At 44.1% G+C, this 23,347-nt stretch overlaps 1 protein-coding gene across 1 annotated transcript in view; it reads right to left on the bottom strand.

Annotated features, from left to right (window-relative positions):
* The window catches only part of LOC146860421 (endophilin-A3-like), a 650,579-nt gene extending 627,450 nt beyond the window's left edge, over positions 1-23,129 (bottom strand). The window contains exon 1 of the mRNA XM_085646346.1: positions 22,986-23,129. Within this exon, the coding sequence (XP_085502472.1) occupies positions 22,986-23,109 (124 nt within the window). The 5' untranslated portion in view covers positions 23,110-23,129. The remainder of the gene's footprint in view (positions 1-22,985) is intronic.
* Positions 23,130-23,347: the final 218 nt, after the last annotated feature.

Here is a 23,347-nt window from a genome sequence, read left to right as displayed (position 1 = left end):
CTCTTTCTCACCTTTATTTTACCTCTTTATGCTTGTTGCTGATCTTAATTCTGCCTCTTTCTGCTAGTTTCTGACCTCTAATTTGCCTCTTTCTGCTCATTCCTTACCTGTATTTTGCCTCTTTCTACTCACTGCTGACCGTTATTTTGCTCTTTCTGCTCATTTGTTGCCTTTATTTTGCCTCTTTCTTCCCGTTTCTCACCTGTATTTTGTCTTTTTTTGCTTGTTACTGACCTTTATTCTGCCTCTCTCTTCTCTTATCTGTCCTTTATTTTGCCTCCTCCTGCTCTCTCTTTTTTCCTGGGAGAGCAGGGGGAGCCTCAAGGCCCCTGAAGTCCCAGTGGGCTCCCCGCCTAATGCCGAAGCCGGCATTGCTGCTGCACGGAGGGAGCTGCTGGAAAGGTAGCACTCTCCATGCAGGAGCAATCGTTTCATCTCTTTCCTTGCCTGCATGTCTGTGGGCAGGGAAAGAGATTAAACCTTCGCTTCTAGCAGGTGGAAGTACTTTGAGAGCTCCTGCCCTCTGGAAACAGAGTGTTTGTGTTAGAAATGGGATTTCTGGTTGGCTAGGGCTTGCGCCAAAGCCAGTCATAAACCACCACTCTAGTCAGGGCTGGGGAGTTACACGCCAAAGATAACTCCTGCTCACCCCCTTGGTAGCTTGGCACGAGCAGTCAGGCTTATCCCGGAGGCAATGTGTAAAGCGTTTGCGCGCGCACCCAGCAACAACACCCAAGGCCCACCACAAAGGAAACTCCACACAAGGTTATATATAAAAATAGCCTTTGTATTATACCAAAACACATTAGATGATAATCACACAATTTATACTGTACCAACTGGCACTGGGCAGAATTTTACAAGGGACTATTTACACGGGACAGGGTCACATGGGCCACTGTCAGAATTAGCACAATTCACCAAGTGTACATGTAGAACATAACACAAATTAGCACTGTAGAACACAACCAGTAACTACTGGCGCAATAATGACCTCAGCGTCATCACACTAGCATCAGGTATAAAACCTATCCTGCATCCATCACAGGGGCATAAACACCTTATGCAATTTCTCCTTGGTCTAACGCATCAGACCTAACCACCTAAGTATACCTACGCTAGGGGCGTATATCGCACAGGGAAGTACAATCTCCCTAACATCAACCTAAACAGGTAAAACAACCTCCTAGGCAGAAATGACCACATTTAGAGGTATAAAACACAGGGTGCGCAAAACATGCTATACACAGTACATTTCCTAGCACCAAAAGCATGAACACCGGGTGCGCAAAACATACTACACCGTACATTTCCTAGCACCAAAATCACATTAGAGTCCAGGTTGCGCCAGAACCTAAACGTAGCAGCTGCCCACTACTTGCTGGGCAGCTGGGGACAAGAACAGGGCCTAAACGCTGCTGCTGGCACTAAGTGCTGCGCAGCTGGGAAGGCAAATAGGCATGGGCTCTCAATGGCCCCTGATACAGTGTCCAAGACGTTGGAGCCACCTACGGGCTCTAAACACACCATGTACCCTGGAGCACACTGGCTCCTGAAAGTCATCTGCGCCAACCGTGGGAGCCATCTAGGCTCGGAGAACAAACTTGCACACATGTTGGAGTCCCTCAGACTCTAAAATAACAATATTGGCCGGTGTTTGAGTCCCCTCTGGACTCAAAATAAAGAATGCCCGCCTAGTTGGAGCCTCACTGGGCTCTAAACAAATATGCCCCGCGTTGGAGCCTTGTGGGCTCAGAACACTAAGGAAATGCCCCCGAAGCTGGAGCGCACTAGCGCTCTAAACTAAACACTGCCCCCGTAGCTGGAGCCTCCGGGGCTCTGAAAGGCAGCATGCACCACGGGCCGGTGGGGCAGTGAGGAGACATGCAGCTATGGGCATGGGCACCTCTGTGCCCTTACTTTGGAGCCCTCTAGGCTCTAAACAACAATCGTTGGAGCGGCCCACTGCCATGCGGGGCCGCTCTGACCCTGCCTCCCCCCATCCGGACTCACTCAGATCACTCACCGGCTGGGGGAAGCAGCTTCTTCGTCTCCGGTCTCCTCTGCGGTAGGAGCAACGGCACTCCTCTCGTGGCGTGGGCAGCGGGCGGGGCTCCTTCTCCTCACTACGGGAGCCCCGCCGACGACACTACCTCCTTGTCACTCGGCGCAGTCCAGCGCGGGGTGGGCTCCCGCCTGGACTCTCCCATCACTCCGCAGCACCGGGGCGCAGGGTAGGCTCCTGCCGGCTCCGGTGCTTCAAACCAGCCGCGAATCTTCGGTTGGAGGCGGGGTAGGCCCCCGCCCTCCTACTTCCGGTTGTCCCGGAGGCCCGCCCCCGGCCTGCCTGACTTCCTGGTCGGGCGCCGGGGGGGCGATGTTGCGGGCAAATGCCGGGTGGGCACCGGCTCTTTTGAAATACCATAAATCGAGGTGGGCACTCGATGTTAATATAGAAATTAAGAAGGCGGCCATGACGCGGGGTGGGCACCCGCCGAGATGGACAATTAGCGGGGTAGCACCCGCCGGGCAGCTTCACGGGGGAATCCCTCAGATGGGGATTCCCTCCACACAGACGGCAGCGCATCGCTGCGGAGCTCCAGCGCTCCTACGGGGCAAAATAAAGCGATATCGCGCTCCCAGGGCGCTAGAAGGCTGCACCAAGCCTGGACCAGCAAAAAGGTCCAAAAGATCCTGAAGGCGTCCAGGGGGGCAAAGCAGGGCCCAGGGGCCAGCACACAGGGCCCTCCAGCAGGGAGGCAGCCCCCATGGCGGTCCCTCCTGGGCCCCACCAGCAGCAAGCCCCCCTCAGTCAGGAGAGAACAAGCAATAAAGCGCTCCGCAGGCGCTAGAAGTAAGTTCTCCAGTATCCAGGGCATCCAGGGGCTGGGCAGGGCCCAGGGAGGCAAGCCTTCCCCTGGGCCCCAGCAGCAGCACGCCCCTGGTAGATTCAAGACAGAACGCAAGAACATTTTCATGGGGTCACAGCCCCTCTTTTATACACCAAATCCCTTTGTCTCAAGGGTGCAGGGAAGGGGCGAACCAGATACAACTGGTTCCTGAGCACTTTGTTTTGCTCAGCCCCTCTCCCTATTCACAGCACAGGCCAGGGTCATCAGTCGCACCACAGGGGACGGAGCCAGCATTGTGTGGGGAAAGCCCAGCCCTATTCAGGATCCAGGTGTACTCCTCCCACCCATCTAGCTGCTGATCTCCCTATTCACCACTGGGTGACTCCTCCTGACTCGGGGGATTCCCTAGCCCGTCACCTGACCTCAGCCAGCCAATCACCAGACAAGGCACTCATTTCACACTGCACACAGAAGTGCCCACTTCTAGAAGTGGCACTTCCACACTAGATACATGCACGCCGCACACATCATCGCGCAGCATTTTATCACACGAGTCCGTACATACCAAACTCGCACCTGCACTCCCCACGCATCAGGAACTACTAGGGACACATACATTCCTCCATGCATTCGTATGGGAGGGCAGGCCAACCTCACTACACGCACGCACTTTACCCTGGGACACAGTGGTAAAGTGCGCAGAAACCAAAAATCACTAACACAAGTCACAGTTAAAAAGCAAAAAGTTTCAGGGGTGAACTTGCCAGAAGGGCCAAGTCCAACAGTTTGCCTTAGCTTGGCAGGAGCAGTAAGCTCTCGCCAAGCTAAAGCAAAAACATAAGTTGCGGTGGTGGGCACCAGGGGACATAGCAGGAGGTGGCTCTGGGGAATGGTCGTCCCCAGGGCAATTATTGGCTCCAGAAGGAGGGCAGTGCAGTCCCCCTCCTTTGATTTTCAAGGTCCCATCCCCAGGGAGTTGGTGGTCCTTGAAGCAGACAACGGCCCGGGAGCAAGGGGTGCCGAGCAGCCACTCTCTCATTTTTTTAATTATTTGGCCCTGGGGAGATGGTGGTCCCTGGGGCCCAGTGGGGGTCTGTGGTGCCCCCCATCTTTAGGTGTTTTATAGCTCCGGGGGTGGTGGTTCCTTGGAGATCATGGTGGTCCGCATGGCCCCATCAATGTTTCAATAGCCTTGGGGAGGTGGTGATCCCCGGGACTTATAGAGCCCATGGAGGGGGCCCGTGCACCACCCTCCTTTTTTATGAAATGCTCTCAGGACCTGTCCCACCCACGGGCTCTTTTCAAAACAAGCGCCTAGCCCATACCTGTTTTTTTTTGCCTCAAATCTTCAAATATGGCAATTTCGCTATAAATAATTTCTTTAAAAAAATGCTTTTTTAACCTGGTGGGACCAAGTTTAGGGGGCTCAGGGTAGCTTTACCCTCCCCCCTTTCCTTTTTTTAACGTTTTTTTTGGGGACACTCAGCTGAAGCCGAATCCCAAGATGGCTGCCAACACATCCTGGTTAAAGTGTTGGAAGCCAATCACAGCTCTGCATTTCACTGCACAAGCTTGTCATTTTCCACAATTATTTGCAAAGAACCCACAGCCACACACATCATTTAACCAAATAACTGAAAGCATGATCTGTGTAAACAAATCTACCTTTCTGCCAAAAGTGGTGTAATTCTGTCCAGTAGTTCGGGCTACAGACTCGACTTAAGGTCCTATGGGACAGGTGATAGGCCCACCAATACAAGTGGGCTACCATTTTTATAAGGAGAAGTGTGGGAAAACTAGGTAGTAGGTCTGTTGTTGATCCCTGCAGATTCCGGACATTTTCCCACTCAGATACTTGAGAAAATTCTGAGATATATGCTAAAGTCTGATGTTTGCAGAAATTTCTGGGTGAGAAAAAGCAGTAGGATCCACATAAGCTACACCAGCTGGACTCCCATACGTGTATAGTTTTCTGAAATATCTGGTGTTGGTATGCTACCATGGGTGCTGGTTGATTCTGGGCCCAAACAGAGCAGCTACCCACAACCCCGGAAAAACGGAAATTCAAAGGGAAAATCTTGATTTCTTCATGTTGCATTTTGGGACCTTTCCAGTCTTCGATGACCGGCCCACCCACAGAAGTGGGGAGCTGGTATTATCAGGAAAAGTGAGAACCGAGGATAGTTGAACATTTGTTATTATGTTTGGCTTTCAAATATAAAGCAGTATGCAAGATGAAGTACTCCAATTTTTGAGACTCCAGAGGTGCTAGGGGTAGCACCCTATGACTTCGAGTACTTCCTGATGTGGTATTATAAAAGACTGCATGTCTGGATAATATCACAAAGAACTTGGCAACAGAAGCTGAAATATGAAAAGACATCTTTATTAAACTCAAATGAGTGAGACTACGTTGCACAGAAGCCTTAGCAACTGAATGAGGCAGTCTGCAGAACAGAAACCAGTGTTCGCTTTTATAATGCATATCATGCTCTGGGCAACACCGCCCTTCTCTTGCAGTTGGTCATTCACATATTTTACTTCAAAGAACAAACAGAGTCATGATTGCAATCTCACATTTCAGTTCAGCCAGCCCGCAATTATTTACCGAGCAAGGCTCAGATCCCACATCTGACCCCAATAAACATGAGCATCTCCTGTTTTGAGAAACAGGCCATAAGCAGGAACAAGCAGGTGCGAAAGTGATTAGCCGGAGGCTTGTGCACGATGAAAGGACTTTATGGTGTGTCAAGCCCTGATGCTAATCACAGGTGGCCGGAGGAAGGGGAGCTCGTGAGACCGGACTGACCTGGGGCAGCGGAGACCAGCTGCCCAGGTCATGGAGAAGTCAAGCAGAAAGCACATGTATTCTAAAGGCTCGTACTTGCTTATGTGTTTGTCTATGTGAGGGCAACTTATTAAGATGGCCATCGCTCCAAGATGGAACCCACGGAGTCAATGTATAATAACGTATACATAGTGCATTTGACAATGGGACGTTATGCAAAGCGCTTGTAAATACCGCATTAACCATTTGCGGTTTGCTAATACATGAATAAACAGGGGTAGGGCCCTGTCTTCTACGTGGTCCCAAATATCAAAGTACGACAGACCCTCCTTTTGCCCTTACATAGGCAATCACTATACTCATACTGATCTTAGTCCAGGTCTATAGACATGAAGTCATGGAGATGTTGCTGTAGCATCATCCTATTACTTAGCGACTCTCACGGGACACATGTAGTAGCACAAAGGCCACATATGGCAGGACAAAATAAGGAATACCTCTATCTAGGTGGCATAAGATCACACCCCCAACAGTTAGTGATGTTTACTACTAACTAGTGTCGATGCAGAAGCTGTATAGAGGAGTTGCTTACGAATTCTAATCTTTTAACCTGCTCATGTTCAGGAAAAGAGTGAAAAGAGTGAAAAAAAGACATAGGTTGGGAAGCGGGTGCAGAAGTCAATTGGGTAGAGAAAAACAATCCCACCCATAAATGACAATGTCATGTTTAAAACCCACTAGAAAACACATTATTAAGAATATTTAGACAACGGGAGAAAGTAGCGACCACTATTACAAATGAAACAATAATTTTTATGTTCAGGTGAAACAGTGGTGACCCTCATCAATGCTCTGAGGTGAAAAGGGGGCACCTTTCCACAGAAAATGGATTTTGTTCTGCTTATACTAGACAATGCCAGCAGAACAAACAGTCTTCTAACACCTAGTCTATACAATCACACGGAAACCTCTCGTGAAACCACCTATGCCCAGAGTCCGTTCAAAAAGCCTCTCTGGCAGGCTTCTATTGTCCATCAAATCTTCTTCTGTTGTTTTCTTTTGCATGGGCCTCTTCATTCAAGCCTTTCATGAAAAAAAAGAAAGTACTGCTCAGTTGGAGTGCCCTCCTGGCAAACACTCACAGCTCACGGTCTCAATGTTTCAAGGCAGTGCACCTGTGTCTTTCCTCTGCTGCAGACACTACAAATAGTATGCTCTTCATTGGTCATGGGCACAGATCATCTTGTGCAGACCCGGGACCATTCTCAGGATCCAACACTCATCATTCGGTATCAGAGGACGCTCAGGCTGCTCTTTCATGGGCACTGGAATGTAGTGCCTTCTGTCAATCTTGGATCCGCCGGTGCACTGCACTTCCATTGGAGCAAAGGAACAGAGGGGGTATGTGTGGCCAAAAACTCAGGCCAAGGGGCTCAAGGGACTGCACACTGTCAGAGGTTACCAGCACATGACAGGCGCTCTTTTGTACTGAAATTCTGTTTTTTGGCAAAACCAGCTCCTTCTTCCTTTCTGATGTTGAACGCCTTCTGATGAAGCAAGTGCGATGCTTTAAACAGTTCGTTGTATAACAAGGGGACTGTAAACAGGTGGCCTGCGGTCCTTCAAGGGAGTGGCCACACGCCATGGGACAATTTTGGTCCAGAATACACTGTCTTTCTCAGGAAGCAACACAAATAAAAGGCAGTAGGCAAAACAGTGCCTCTAAGCTTTTCAATTGGGTTTCCGTGTGAGAGCCTTCATCATCTAAGGGTAGATAACTACATGAGAATTCTATCTAAAATGGATGTCTTCACATATGGTGGCATTGTCTAATAGGGCAAACACACATTTTTTTTTTTCTGAATGATTACATATAAGTGTTTCTAAATTCCTTATCTAGGACATTTCAAAAGAGAAATCACATGGTACAGATTATCATAGGCATGTAGAAACCTTTCACATCAGGTGCACTAGGCAATACACAGGCTAATAGTCAGATATGAAAACAAAAGACAAGAACTAGAGGGTCCTGATATTTGCATGATTAGAACACATCTGATCCCACCAAAAATTAAAGCAGCAGGAACAAAAAGGGTAAAAACCACATTAAAAAATAGACATTGAAAATTCGTCATGTTCAAAAGGGTAAACGCAAGGTATCCCCTATTGGTATGGAAAACTTGTCTTACTATAATATTGAGTCAGTTAGCCAGGCTATCGCTATCCTGACAGTCAGGCTGGAAAACATTGAAGCAGGCCTAAGGAAAATTCTTGGAAACCAGTCTGGTCATACAAAAGGGAATTGTACATAATATGGGGGTTCCTGGTGCATCACTGCAGTCTGGAAGTATGTACCTGAACAATACACCTACAATAATAAATGGGCTGACTGGTGAAAGGAATACGGAAAAGGGAATTGGAACTAGGACACAACTAAAATCCCCAATCACTAAGCATAATGCGACATTGGGCAGGGAAGAAACAAAAGCAATAAAAAATAAAAATCTATAGGAAGGACAAGAATTTACTTGGGTGGTAGTCAGGCATGTGACATCACCAAGAGTACGGGTGATACACAAAAGGCCAAAGTCACATACGTTTTAACTCTACCGCTGGCGACTACACCATATACGGTAATCTTAGGTAATGTTCCAGTTCCTTCTGCAGGGAAAAATGAAAACCTAGTTTCCTTTCAAGAAGCAAAGGCCATATGCTACTTAGGAGAAAGGACACCATTACCTAATGTAATATAGAAATTAGGCCACCTTTAGTCACAGATCTATAATTTCATCCTTAGGTCCAATCAAGGATACATAAATGTAGGGCTGCCTGTTCCTTTAAGGGAAGGGCAGTATAACGTGACAGGTGACAGGTGACATACTTTGATCCTGTAGATCTTTTAGTTTTCTTTAATACCATTATAGCCAATTTAGACATGCACTGGTGAAGTGTTGCCTCTCATGTTCACAGCATGAAATATCATTAGCTGTGGAATTTAGTAACCAGAACAAGTTCAACCAACTATTGCATAGCGATGGGCATCGTCATGACTATCCCCATGCAATATAGGTAAACAAAACGTAAAGCCATCAGATATACTTGCTGTATATCAAGCACAAAAAAGCATAGACAAAACAATAGCATATGTAATAAAACGGTGACACACAACACCATGTCATGTACTTTATGCACTGTAAAACTGCAACCCAAAACCCAATATTTGGGCCTGTTTAATTTGTCAGGTTTAAAATACTTACCCTCCTTTTTGACAGTAGATCACCAGGCTATGGAAATCTGCTGTCAAACATAACTCTACTGTTTCTCTTCTAACATACAGGACCAGCAAGAACAATTCATGATAGAACCAAACACACAAAAATAAATTGCATTACTTAACTGTTACCCTCTTGTCAGTCCTTTCAACATCCAGCCACTCAAGTTTTACATTTCTAGAAATAAAAAATCGTTACACTGACACTCCATAGTAATTTGGCACCTACAATTTTCACTGTGAAAAAGAAGTTTTAATTGGGAATGCATTCTCACGTAGGCATGTAGCCTTAAATAAATTTTAGAAAAAGGCTGCATCTTGTTTTCTGTCTAAGACTTAATGCAACACTTCGTTTTCTGTTAAATAAGAACAACTATAGCAGGCATCATTCTATTTTCATTTTTAGAGCACCAATGTATCAGCAAAGCATTTAACATGATGTTTGGACTTTCAAAAAAAAAAAAAAACCCCTTTTCCCGGTGGAATTAAGTTCTTTAGTTTTAGTGATGCTATGGAGAAACCAGAAACCCCACCTTTAGAGGCCGTGTAGCAAGGTCATTCTGCATTCCACAGAGGCAAGGCCCTAATTTAAAAGGTCATAAAAGTCAACGTGGCAGCCTACTCATTGTTTACACTAAAGATAGCATCTCAGCAGCCTGACCGAGTTGCTCTGCAGCTCCCAACCCCCAGCTTCTGACACTCTGAATTCGTCAAAGCCAGAAGGCCTTCCTAATCCCTCCTAACTTGCAATAATTCGCTCTATGTTGAAAAATAATTTCTCCTTTTTAGGCGCTAAAAAAATTATCCCTATTCCCAGATTGTTAAACTACATGTACTGTGAATAATTCACAAAACTTAATAACACACATACCAGCTTTTAGAATAAATGCTTGTTGTAATCCTATGCAATGGTATACATTTCATCAACCTTAAGTGAATTGTATTCACAATGAGTTTTGATATTTTCTTCATCATTTAGTCATTTGCCTTTATTCGAGCTCTCTTATTCCCTTTTATATTAACATATGAAACTCAGTGCCTCCCGCCAGGTAATCACAATATTTTCACCCCTACTGCTAGAACCTGCAATCTCATCTTTCCTCTCCTACTTACTCAAACCAGTACTATATTCCTCTTTATTCCCTTCGTCAATACAACCTTCCTCACGTTACTCTTCATGTCTTTATTACTCCCCGTTCATCATCTCTCTCCCCTCCACGGCATCCTATTTTCCCAATCGTTCCTCTCCTTCCTACGCATTACCCAGTTCCTATAACCGTAGTTCTACATTTCTCCACCCCTCTATCATTACTGACTTCATCACGTACCTGCTCACAAACATTCCCCCTTTTCCTTCATCAAAAAACAATTCTCCATTTCTCTTTCTCTATGTGGGTGCTAACTCCATTAAGGCCGTTTTGTATTAACATCAAATAGTTGCGGGTTGCGACACCATATTTTATTTAATTTCCCCAAGTTTTTAACAAGGTCTTGTTTTTCATAGCATGTTCAGTGGTATCGTGACAGACACAGCTAAAGTTAGAACCTTCAACCCTGATATTAAAACAAGCCTTTGTACTGGCACATTGACTCATTGAGTCATTGGCACATGGACTCATTGAAGGCACAACCTGTAAATACATATCAAAACCTAAACGTATGCGTTTACTGAAGCCTGGGACACTTTAAACAGCACTCTGAATGAAAGAAAATGCAATTGAAACAGTCTTTTTTACCCAAATTCGATTTTGATATTTTAAGCATTAAAAAATGAATATCCTACAATTTTCTGGCGTAATATGCATTACCAGAATGTCTATTACATAACCCATGAGTCAGGCATTGGAAATAATAACTTATACTGTATAAAAATGAGCTTGTTTGCGCCTGCGCCAAGGGAAAATTGTACGCGCGAATGCTTGTCATTTTAGTGATGCAACACAACTTAAATCAAATTTTAATGCTAGGAGGTCATAGTATGAGTATTAAGCTTTATAAATATCAAAAAACGATTTTGAAAAGCACTTATTTTTTAAAATAATTTTTCCCATGATTAATAATTTTCTTTTTTTAAAAATCCCAATTATTCGTTTTTGTGATAATTCCATGTATAAAAAGCAAGCTGCATCCCTTGCCTATCATTTTGGACACATTTAACTCACAAGCCTAAGCGCATAAGCCCAATTTGAAACGCGCCACATTTTTGCGCCACTTTCATTTAAAAAGACGGTTCTGCCAAATTCCACCCGTGTTTAACTGGGAAAGTGCTGGCTGAAGGAGCATTCCTATCAAATATACTGCAGCTGAAAAGTTTGCCTGTGAACATTTAATACAATGCATCTAAGGAAAATGCTGTAAATTTATTTACTTTTGCAAAAATAGATAATTTCGTTTTTGGGGCCTTATTTATATCTATTGAATGTGGTTCTAATTTTATCCCTAAAGCATTTAGCGGCAGTTTTGTATATGGGCACAATTGCTCATTCTATAAATTAAAGAGCAACACATAGCTATTTTAGCACATCACATTGTTCATTTCTGGATTTTTTTCCTAAGTTTCTACTTGATATTAACTAACCAGCAATTTATTTAACAGACTGAAAACATCAGAAGACCCACAAACACACATTGAGCTCATTTCAGACATAAACAGAAAAGGGTTAAACAGACAATACAGCGCGCTTTTGCCATTTTTCATAAATAGCGCCGTCGCAATTTACTTACGGAAGTTGCACTAATGATAAAAAAACCACAGACATTTAAACACACAGTTGACTTACAAATCAATACGCATGACAGAAAGAAAGAACAGCTTACAGACTATACTTGAAACAAACCATTTGCAAATACTGGTTGTAGGTCATATTTACAAGCAACGCTTTTCAATAGTGTTCCAAAAGGCTGCATAAACAGCCCCACAGACAGATGCATGTCCAAGAAGCAGCGAATGCGCTCAATTCACTAGCTCTGCCTAGCAGAACACCACACAAAATCGTTGTGCATATCCTCATTCATGAAACTGCGCAGAACTAAGGATCCTTGTTTTGTATTATGTCATATTTTAATTCCCTGGGGATACAAAATCACCAAGGAAGAAATATGTTTCTAAATCTAACCTATTTAGGTATTTCCCACACTATGGTACCTTTCAAAACAAAAAGCAACACATATTTCCATGTGAGCTTACAAAACAGGCATGCCAAAAATACTGCTGAAAACGCAAGTATTATAATCAAAACCAAATGGAGAAATATCTCCTCATTACCCGCCTACGCAAATTGCAATTCGCATATCCAAACCTATACAAACCAAAAGCTGGCCAGCACAAATTTCGTAATTCCAAAGCTACATTTCCAAATTTGCTAAGATCAGGCATCTTATAGCTCACTAATCTAGCTTCAAACTTCAAGGGTTTATCTCTACCAATAAACTCGCAAATATGCGAGACCCTCAGTTTTGGTAATTGCAATGACCAAATCAGAAACCAAGAAACCAACCCCTCGGCTTTGGTAATTGCGATAACCAAATTAAAGACCCAAAGAACCAAATTGACTGGGAGCGACCCACTTATACTTAATTCTTATTCTTAATAATCAAAAGGTTATCCAAATTCTAATTGTCAAGTTCTACATGCCCAAACGTCTTTTATAATACTCACGCCAATTGGGTTCTTTTTCTCACCTTTTGAGTGACATCATGTGGAGGATCAAAATCAGGAAGAGCAGAAATATACCGGACTACATAATCAAAGAATCTCCAGAATCCCTGTGCACAGAGTACCTTCTTGGTAGAATTCCGTTCTGTCCTTCCAGTAGATTTCAGTCTCCTGACCAGATCACTCCCACAGAAAGTCACTTCTTTGATGAGGCCCTAGCTGGTGGGCGCCAACTGAAGTACTCCAATTTTTGAGACTCCAGAGGTGCTAGGGGTAGCACCCTATGACTTCGAGTACTTCCTGATGTGGTATTATAAAAGACTGCATGTCTGGATAATATCACAAAGAACTTGGCAACAGAAGCTGAAATATGAAAAGACATCTTTATTAAACTCAAATGAGTGAGACTACGTTGCACAGAAGCCTTAGCAACTGAATGAGGCAGTCTGCAGAACAGAAACCAGTGTTCGCTTTTATAATGCATATCATGCTCTGGGCAACACCGCCCTTCTCTTGCAGTTGGTCATTCACATATTTTACTTCAAAGAACAAACAGAGTCATGATTGCAATCTCACATTTCAGTTCAGCCAGCCCGCAATTATTTACCGAGCAAGGCTCAGATCCCACATCTGACCCCAATAAACATGAGCATCTCCTGTTTTGAGAAACAGGCCATAAGCAGGAACAAGCAGGTGCGAAAGTGATTAGCCGGAGGCTTGTGCACGATGAAAGGACTTTATGGTGTGTCAAGCCCTGATGCTAATCACAGGTGGCCGGAGGAAGGGGAGCTCGTGAGACCGGACTGACCTGGGGCAGCGGAGACCAGCTGCCCAGGTCATGGAGAAGTCAAGCAGAAAGCACATGTATTCTAAAGGCTCGTACTTGCTTATGTGTTTGTCTATGTGAGGGCAACTTATTAAGATGGCCATCGCTCCAAGATGGAACCCACGGAGTCAATGTATAATAACGTATACATAGTGCATTTGACAATGGGACGTTATGCAAAGCGCTTGTAAATACCGCATTAACCATTTGCGGTTTGCTAATACATGAATAAACAGGGGTAGGGCCCTGTCTTCTACGTGGTCCCAAATATCAAAGTACGACAAAGAAGGAACACATTTTGCAAAATGCCGTCTCGGCAGGGGAGGGGTGGCGCAGCAGCCAGAGCGGCTGATTCCGGAGCGCGGGGCTCACGGTTCGATCGCCAGCCGGCATTCAGCTCAGCATCGTGTGACTCTGGGCAATAGCTCACTTAATTTCCTCAATGGCTCCCCTGCACCTGGATACCCTTAGGGGAGATAAGTTTGTGCTTCACAAATGTGTAATAGTAGTATCATTATTATTATTATAATCGTATATAGAATGGATGACCCCAAATTTAGAATCATGCAAATAACCACTATCCCTAAACTCAGATTGTTGGACATATTAAAAAAATACATAACTTTCCTTTCTACCCATTTGTCATTCATTAGACTTTACCATCTGAATAGATGCATAGTGGAAATACAAGGAAAATTTATAAGCTGCAGCCCAGTTGATGGTTCTGTGTATTGCATGTTTTTGGAGAGTCAATGAACACTATTTATCTGGGTGAAAAGTAGAGTCTGACGAACCGAAAGGAATATATATAACTGATGGTGATGTTCTGTACTTGTATGTGAGCAGTGATACAAGTAAAATAATATTTATATTATTATATTTGTATAATAATAAAATGGTAAATAATGTATTTTCTAATTCGACTAGAGGATAAACTACCGCAAAGATGCTGCTGGGATATTGTAAGGGAGTTCCACCATCCCATGCTGAGTTCTCAAAGCACAATTATTGCCTTCTTCATAGGGCGGATGGTCCCCATTCTATGAACTATTGTAAAACCCAGTTACAAGGGTATTATCCAGGAGGACACATTGGAGCATCTACTAAAAAAGGACCAGAAAAACAGGCGAGTATGGTTTATGTGTTTCTGTTAGTGTCGCTGTGGTAGAGGGTGACAAGGACAAGATCGGTGCCTAAAAATCCATACCCTAGACAGGGCTGAGCCCGAACCCAATGCCAACATTACATTAAAACAGCAGCCTGCAAAAGACCAATGCCTCAAACTAACCATCCATCAAAACCAATTTCTAAAAACCATATAACATTTGTTGACTCCTTTCCATATCAGTTTCCTCTTTGCCATACTTTCGAACTTTAGTCTGAATCACTAGTGTTCGGGATAGGACATGCACTTCCTACTTGACCGAAGAATTCAAAAGTTGGCAAAAAGAACTATTTCTATCGCATCACTGACTAAGCTAGTCTGCTTTCTGCTAATATTCTTCCCTAAAACCCAAATTACTAAATTCTCAAACTTGCATCAAAATGTAACCATAAAACAAAGCCCAACAGTAGTTTCAGTAACCAACACACATCTAAGTGGTGGAAACTCATCACAGTGGCACATGCACGCTCAGCTTGGACTGAGTGGTAAGTGATAAGTTTTACTTCCACATGGTCAAAACGGGTGAGGATGAGTTTAAACAGAAATTCAGGGGTACGCTCAACAATGTTTACTTGATGATTAATCGTAGTTAAGTCCGTAACAAAGGATAACATTCATAATGAATGTGGCAGCAGCTGTTTAAGGGGGCATTTTCTCTAGCACTGTATTCAGAGCCAGGAGATGTCCTTATGCATTGTGGCATACGCAACTCAACCTCTACAGACCGGACGAAGGGAGGGTGGGGGTAGGGAGGACCTTTTGTGCTCCTGCCTTCTTCAAAACAAGCATTTGCAATGCATTAGGTCTCGCATTTACGCGAGTTTGAGCTATTGACATTGCAAATAACAATGCCTATTGGCATTGTCATTTACAATGCCAATAGCTCAAACTCGCGTAAATGCGAGACCTAATGCATTGCAAATGCTTGTTGTTAAAGGGTTGCAAAAGAACACAGGTAACATTTCATGGCATAGATTGCTACAAATGATGGTGAAAGGCTGGTGACAGATTGTGAAATACAACCTTTTGGTCCGGAGATTATGAACCGCACTCTGCAGCAAGCATATGAATCTACTCCGTTATCTTGGCAGCATATACAAAGTTATGAAAGGCAGTTACGTTGATATATTACATTTTAGTGGTGGTGTTAATGTGTGGGAACAGCGGGAAAGCTGCTGGCAGCTGGTACAGGGGCGGGATTCCGTGCTGATAGTAAGGCAAAGCAGCAGAAATTGATGAATGACGGGAGGCAGTTGGTGTATGGAGCTCAGATGGGCGTTTTGCAAAGTGTTGGGCTTGAAGGGTTCATTCGCAGCGCCTGTTGTCTGTAGTAGGGCACTGTCGTTAAATCATTGAGTGTTTGAAAGGGTGCATCTAGGGAAGCCTGGAAGCTGCAGCGAACAGTGGCTGCCTCCAGTCTCTTTGCCTTTTCTTGCACGCTTAAAAGGCAACACACTCCCAAACTGCAAATGTTAAGGTGATTTTCATATTGAACAGATTCCATGACATCCGGAAAACCCCACTCAACAGCAAACTAGATGATATTGCCGGAAAAGTGAAAGAAAAAGAATCTCTCCCAGAGCCAAGGCAGCGGATGCAACAACTACCAAACCACAGCAAAACTAGTGCAATTGTCCTACAACTGAAGTGTTCGTTTGGTCTCAATAGTGCTCTTTCCGAGCAATAAAGTTGTCTGTTGAGTGAATTGAAATGGCATCCTTTGGAAGTATTGGTTTGAAATGCCCAAAGCTGCAGCGCTGTGCAAATGTGAACTAACGTCCTATTGTGGTGGAGGCCTTGTCATTTTCAATACAACCAACTATTAGGCTTATGAAAGTCAACCACCCCCTTCCTAAATCCCACCAGAGGCCAGTCTCCTAGCTAACTTCAGAATTACCGGTACTATGCTTGCTGGTCTGAGTGAGGATTAGCAACAAAGCTGCTGTTGTCTCTTTCCCCCAAAACCCCCATCGTCCCGGGACACTGAGCTGATCCGTCCGAGTCTGCCACTGAGATCTGCGCACAGAAGCGGTCACAGCGGTACGAATGGAAGGAACACAAGCAAAAGAAAAGAAGTGCTGACCTGAACCTAGTTTGTCCCTTGTTTCCTTCTATATACCTTATGCACATGTGCTGTGCATTAAAGAAGTGAGGACACTCGCTTCTCCCGCTTCAGCTGTATTTTTTTACACACACCAGGTTTCACTATAGTCACTGAAAGCAGGTGCCAGCAATGTAACACCAGCTAAAACTCACGAATATAGCCCCAAATGAAAACTCAGAGCTTATACAAAATAAAAAGCCCAGCACAGATAAACGTGAAGCTTGGAAAATAAATGCCGCTCAGTGGCGCTAGCAAGGGAAGGACAGGGTACAAGAGAGGAGCTGGGTACGGGGCGGGCTGTAAAGATTAACAAGCGCGCACTGAAGCGGACGAAGAGGGAGTGGGAGGGGGGACTGGGGGCGGGCACGCAGGCTGCCAAATGGTGCGCTGATCGCGATTGCGATCACATCACGGCGAAAGTGAAAGCAATCAGCTGTATTTTTTTACACACACCAGGTTTCACTATAGTCACTGAAAGCAGGTGCCAGCAATGTAACACCAGCTAAAACTCACGAATATAGCCCCAAATGAAAACTCAGAGCTTATACAAAATAAAAAGCCCAGCACAGATAAACGTGAAGCTTGGAAAATAAATACCGCTCAGTGGAGCTAGCAAGGGAAGGACAGGGTACAAGAGAGGAGCTGGGTACGGGCTGTAAAGATTAACAAGCGCGCACTGAAGCTGACGAAGAGGGAGTGGGAGGGGGGAGTGGGGGCGGGCACGCAGGCTGCCAAATGGTGCGCTGATCGCGATTGCGATCACATCACGGCGAAAGTGAAAGCAATCAGCTGTATTTTTTTACACACACCAGGTTTCACTATAGTCACTGAAAGCAGGTGTCAGCCATGTAGCACCAGCTAAAACTCACGAATATAGCCCCAAATGAAAACTCAGAGCTTATACAAAATAAAAAGCCCAGCACAGATAAACGTGAAGCTTGGAAAATAAATGCCGCTCAGTGGCGCTAGCAAGGGAAGGGCAGGGTACAAGAGAGGAGCTGGGTATGGGCTGTAAAGATTAACAAGCGCGCACTGAAGCTGACGAAGAGGGAGTGGGAGGGGGGAGTGGGGGCGGGCACGCAGGCTGCCAAATGGTGCGCTGATCGCGATTGCGATCACATCACGGCGAAAGTGAAAGCAAACCAGTGCTTTCAGGCCTCCAAATGGTGCGCGCGCCCGGCCGGCTCACATGCACTGTATTTGGAGGCCTGAAAAGCCACTGTTTGCACTTCCAAAACTCGCTTACTATAAGTCTCGCCAGAGCAGCGCTAATGCGCTTTCTCAGACGAGACCTAAACAGGGGCAAGAGAGGCAGTGGCACCCTGGCAGCTAGATTTCAATGCCTGAAAAATGAGGTTCCTCTCAGCTCTTACCAGCTCAGCAGACCTCAGGGTGACTTCATGTCACACCGCTCTTATCACTGAGCCCGTACTTTTGATCGCAGTGCAGAAGGCAACCAATTGTGGAAGTCAGCTGAAATGCCACAATAGGCTTGAGTCTGCTGACCCAATCACGAGCACTTAACTCCAAGCTGCGCACTTAAAGTTGATTTAAAGGTTATTTGCCATTATCAGGAGCTCTTTTAAAATCAATTTCAAATTAGGGGGTCATGGTCAACTCTTGAAAGAGAGTCAGGGGGGGGGGATTGGCACAATTCCAGTACATTCACCATGTGATATGAAAATTACAAACTCTTAAATTGACCCAGACAACAAACCTCACAAGATGCTGAATATATCTGGAGCAGAACTACTGCTGTGTTTTTAGAGTATGGGAAACCGTCCATGGTATTAAACTTTTACAAGAGACTGGCTTTATTTTAATAAACACAACTGTGACATTTTGATAAAAACAACTATGCTATAGCAGGTGTAGTTTCTCTTTAGAAGGTGAATGCAGAGGTTCATTATTGGGTAAAAGCCAGAAAGCTCCTGTCGAGGTAGAGACGGTTATAGGATTAAGGTGAGTGGCATGCATATTTGCTTTGTAAGAATTAAGAAAAGTTCATTTTGAAGCCCTTTTGGAACCAACAGATCGAGGGAATACATTAATTTCGTCTGACCGGAAACTCCAATTAACATTTTTTCACTTTCCACTAGTTTAATCATTCTCATCAGTTCAACTACAACGGATGGATTAAATAAGACAGCAACACAACTGAGAAATGGTACACATATTTACATCTAGCATTTCCCAACCATGAAAGAATGTACAATTCTTCAACAGAATAAAATTATCGGTTTTACAGACCCACCAATCTTTCCTTCTAGTAAAGGGCAAGCGTGCGTCTGGAATGCACTACTGAGTACCGAGTGGGGTTGGAGAAGATGGCGGTTTTAGATTATCAAATAATGCCTGAAAACTCACAAAATTAGACTGTTCTCTTTGCCTGGATTGGAGTATTGTGTCCCCCTTGAGCTTCGGCTCCTTAATTCACATCAAGATCAGCTCACGGACTGTACAGAAAACTGTACCAAAGCAGCAGCAATATTTAGGCCAAAGGCGCATGCACAGCTGTTCCAAGGTCCCAGACACTATTGATTCTGTGTAGTTCCTCACTCTGTTCCTTAACCCAACACTAGCAGGATAGATTCTTGATTGGTGCTGAGCAGTAGGGACACATCAAGGATCATGGGGAAGGTATGAAATGAAGAGAATTAAGAATACGAGCTTTACCATAAGAGATATGCAGATTTTTACCCAATGCCCTTCACTCAAAAGAAAACTATTACTGGCGTTCGTTTGTAAGATGTGTGGGCTTGCCAGATGGCTCATTTAGAGGAAGAGAAGCAAAGAGAAGGCATGAGGCAGAGATGCATGGAAAATGTAGGCAAGCTAGTAATTTTAGGATTTGCACTGAGACCTGAACAGATGTGTCTTCAAAATTCTTCACGTCTTCACATGGTCAGCTTCAATGCAGAGGAACCGTATAGAATGTGGCCTAACGGCTAGAGTGGTCGAGCTCGAAGCAGGGGAACCCGGTTCCAGTCTCGGCAGGGACGCTCAACATCCTGTGATTCTGGGCAAATCACTTAATCTTCCCGTGTCTAACAAAATGAATGTGTCCATCTGTAACGCAACTGGTGCTCATTTAAAGTGCTCGGATACCTTCGGGTCGAGTTTGCTCTACATCAAAATGAAAAAATAAAAAAGAAGGAGCCTTTTTACAACAATGAGCCAAACCCAAGACTAATACGAGTCTGTTAGCAACCTTTGGGAAAGTGCCATTAAGTGTTTGGTGAAAAGGTCAGAAATCAACTGATGTGCAGATTGACTTTAGCTCTGAGATGTAAGAAAGGGAGATGCAGATCATCTGCCCTGGAACAGATCTTGAAGGAGGCACTGCCTACACAGACTCTGAGGCACATAAAGCTAGGATGCAACCGCCGCCCAAGGTGTACATGCCTTTAAGAAGAGGATGGACCTTTTGTGGAGTTTAAAAGTTTCAAGTGAAGGAATAGGAGGGAGAGAGAGATTAATTGATTTGCCCAGAATCACAGACAGAGGGCAAGCTGGGACTATAACCAGGACCACTGGAATTATGCTGCAGGGGAGAGATACATTTTGTTTAACAAATTCTGCAGCAAGAAAATGCACAGTATGCATTGTAATTTTTGTGGCAGGATGACTTTATTATTTCGTTATTTTTACCCTTTAGGACTGCCTGGGAAAATGGCTTCTCTCATTAGTATCAGTTTAACACCTAAATACAGCAATCAGCAACTGAAATGTGACCAGGTAACCAATGGAAAGAGCCTTCTACTACTACGTAGCAACACGCGCAGCAGTTCCTTAGGGTAACTTTTGATACTTTTCAGCTAGACAAACATTTGCTGTAAAAATCTGCATATGTTGTATTATGTGGCAATAGCAGCAAATCCGTATTTAATGTGGAAAATGCTGGAGTGGAACCTACTTTTTGTGTTAATCCTTTTAGCCCGTAGAGAAATATGTATTAACTGGGTTAGCCCTGTACCACCAAAACATTTAGACTGGTGGAACTCAATTGGTAGAGTGAACAAATTAGATAGAAGTGGAAGGCCCAGGAAAAAATACAATTTTGGGGAAATATGGGAGCACTTTTTTAACCATAGCGACCAAAGATAAGTCCAATGATTTTAACCTAGGCAATACTCAAAACGAATATACTTGGTCTAAACAACCAAGGGTCGTTGGTTTTCTCCGCTGGGAAAGTCGAAACAGCAGTACTGGTTCCCATTTCAAAACCTGACACAAGTATTGCAAAATGAGGACTAAAAAATTAAAAAAAAAAAAAAAAAAAAAAAGGAAAATGCTGGAGTGGATGAATCACATATTTGCTCAAGGCACCACTCTAACCCGAGTCTCTTGATTGACAGTGTACCACAAGAGTGGATGGGAAGCTGTTACTTAGCGGATTTAGTACAAATCCGTGTGATGCCAGTTCACCCTGTCCACACAGGCCCAGGAGAAGCCGTGCAAACTCAGGAGATGTGACGCTCCCCTGGGTGACTGTGGTGCTGATAACAAGAGTGTGATGTATTTTAGGGCTGACATGGTGGTGTAAAATAGGTCGAGGAGGAAACTTCTCACAAGAGCTGAAACAACAAAAACTCAGAAAAGAAAAACAATGCAGCCTCTTAAGAGAGCGAAATTGGAAACAGCACAGGGAAGCTGCATCTGCCATTATTGGTAGCGATGGTATAGAGCGCTTTGAAGCCAACCGAATAGGAGCAGCACCTTACAAGACAACATCAGAAAGAGGTCTGCACAGAGGGAGGTATAGACTTTGCATTGAAGTCCTTGTTTCCTTCAGGATTGGAAAGAAGCCACACCATACTTAGCGAGTTCTGAGAAACAAGCAAGCCTGTGAGCCTCAACACTAATATGTCACCCACGTACACAATAAGCCGCAACAGTACAAGAAACTGTTTACACTTTCGTGAAGAATCTATCTTTTAACGTCCAGGGCAAGGTGGAAAAAAAGCACACAAGGAAAAAAAGCTGAATGCAGAAAGAACGAGATTGGTAAAACCTGAGCCGCCCTCGCTGCCAGCAAATTCATGACATTCATAAATGTGTCTCAGTCTGTGGGAGGACAGCCGGGATAAAAGGCTCACTCTGGTGCATCGCACCTCCCCGTGCCAGCACCCCCCTTTCTGAAGCGAAAGACGCTAGTAATAAAAGCCTCACTGTCTGAGGGGGGAATGTATTTACACAGCGCACACAAGTTTATTGTACGGAGAAGCTGTGGCTAGACAGCCAGTCAGCTCGAAAACTATCAGCGCGCACCAGAAGTTGGAAGAAAATGCGCTTGCAACGCAACAATTTTACCTATGCACTTGGACGCTGACAGAACCGCCAATAAAACAAGCATTTGCAATGCAATGGGACTCGCATTTACGCAAGACCTATTGCATTGGAAACGGGAATGCGGGCGGGCACGAGAAGGCACGAGCATGACCAGGTGGTGCCCGGGAAGGGGGCCCCAAGAAGTTACGGACTGCGGGAGGGGGGGGTTGTGACAGGAAGAAAGTAGTCTGTGCAGTAGAGGGGCCAGTAGCCAGGGGTGGGCACAAATGACAACTTGGCCATCATGGGGAGGGACTAACTAAAATCAATTGGAAGGCAGCATTTAGGACCTAAGCCAATGAAAAAAATTGGCGGAGCTTCCACAAAGCTTCCACACTAAATACTGCATGCCTCGCAAAGCCAGCAGCGCAACCGCTGCAACGCTAGGCTCGACCTAAAAAGTTACTTTTTTTTTTTTTACAACTAAGCCTGTTACCAAAACCTGGGATGAGGGCGATTCCATCCCAGCAAACCTTTTACCAATGTAATTGTTAAGGAAAAAAAGCCTGCTTTCTTGCACAGCACTGTTTCCCATTTCACCTCCCCTGCACAAAAAATTATTGCAGAAAAGGGCACAATTTTGACATTCATGGCTTAGCTAAATTGATTATTTTTCTAACCCAATATTTTAGTGCAGTATTAAAGTTATTTTTTTCAATAAATGTTTCCCTGTTTGAAAATAAAACTATTTTTCAAGATAATTGACTCAAAGTAAACATATAATCTAAAGGAATGTAATGATTAACGTGTAAAAAGGTCCTACGATGCAATCTTCCCTGGTCTTGATTATTATTGAGATGTTTCTTGGGGTGAGCTATGGTGTAGGACCTCGTTAAAATATTTCGCTCTTCCTTCCCCCTTTGTGATTTAGAAATACATAATCTGAATCGCATAATAGCAATGTAGGTCCATATTACACAGTTACCAGTTATGAAGCCTACATGATATAAATATATTATAATAATGTAGGATGAGTTTTATTTATATACTCACCAAATGCAGATTCTTTTCCTAGTTCTGTCCCATACAAAAGCATGCTGTCCCCTAGCAGCGCCTCTTTTTGAGGATACCCTGTTTGTTTAAACTGTCCGCTTATCTTCGACATGCTGTTGAGCATTTCCAGCTTCGCTCTGTGGGCTTAAAAACACTCTCAGTTGTAATTTCTCTGGCTCAATGTATGTCAATATACATGTAGAGAATTGCGATAATTATATAAAAACGGTAACATTGGTGCATTGTTTAAAGTCAATATACACATACTTTACTAAGTACGGGAAATATTTAACTATAAATAAGTATAAATGAAAGTCATGCACTACCAAAATTCAGCATTTTGATTGCAATAACAATTTAGT

This window comes from Triturus cristatus, chromosome 3_1 (genome assembly GCF_964204655.1).
Source record: "Triturus cristatus chromosome 3_1, aTriCri1.1, whole genome shotgun sequence".
Lineage (NCBI taxonomy): Eukaryota > Metazoa > Chordata > Amphibia > Caudata > Salamandridae > Triturus > Triturus cristatus.
This window is presented reverse-complemented; position numbering and strand designations above follow the sequence as displayed.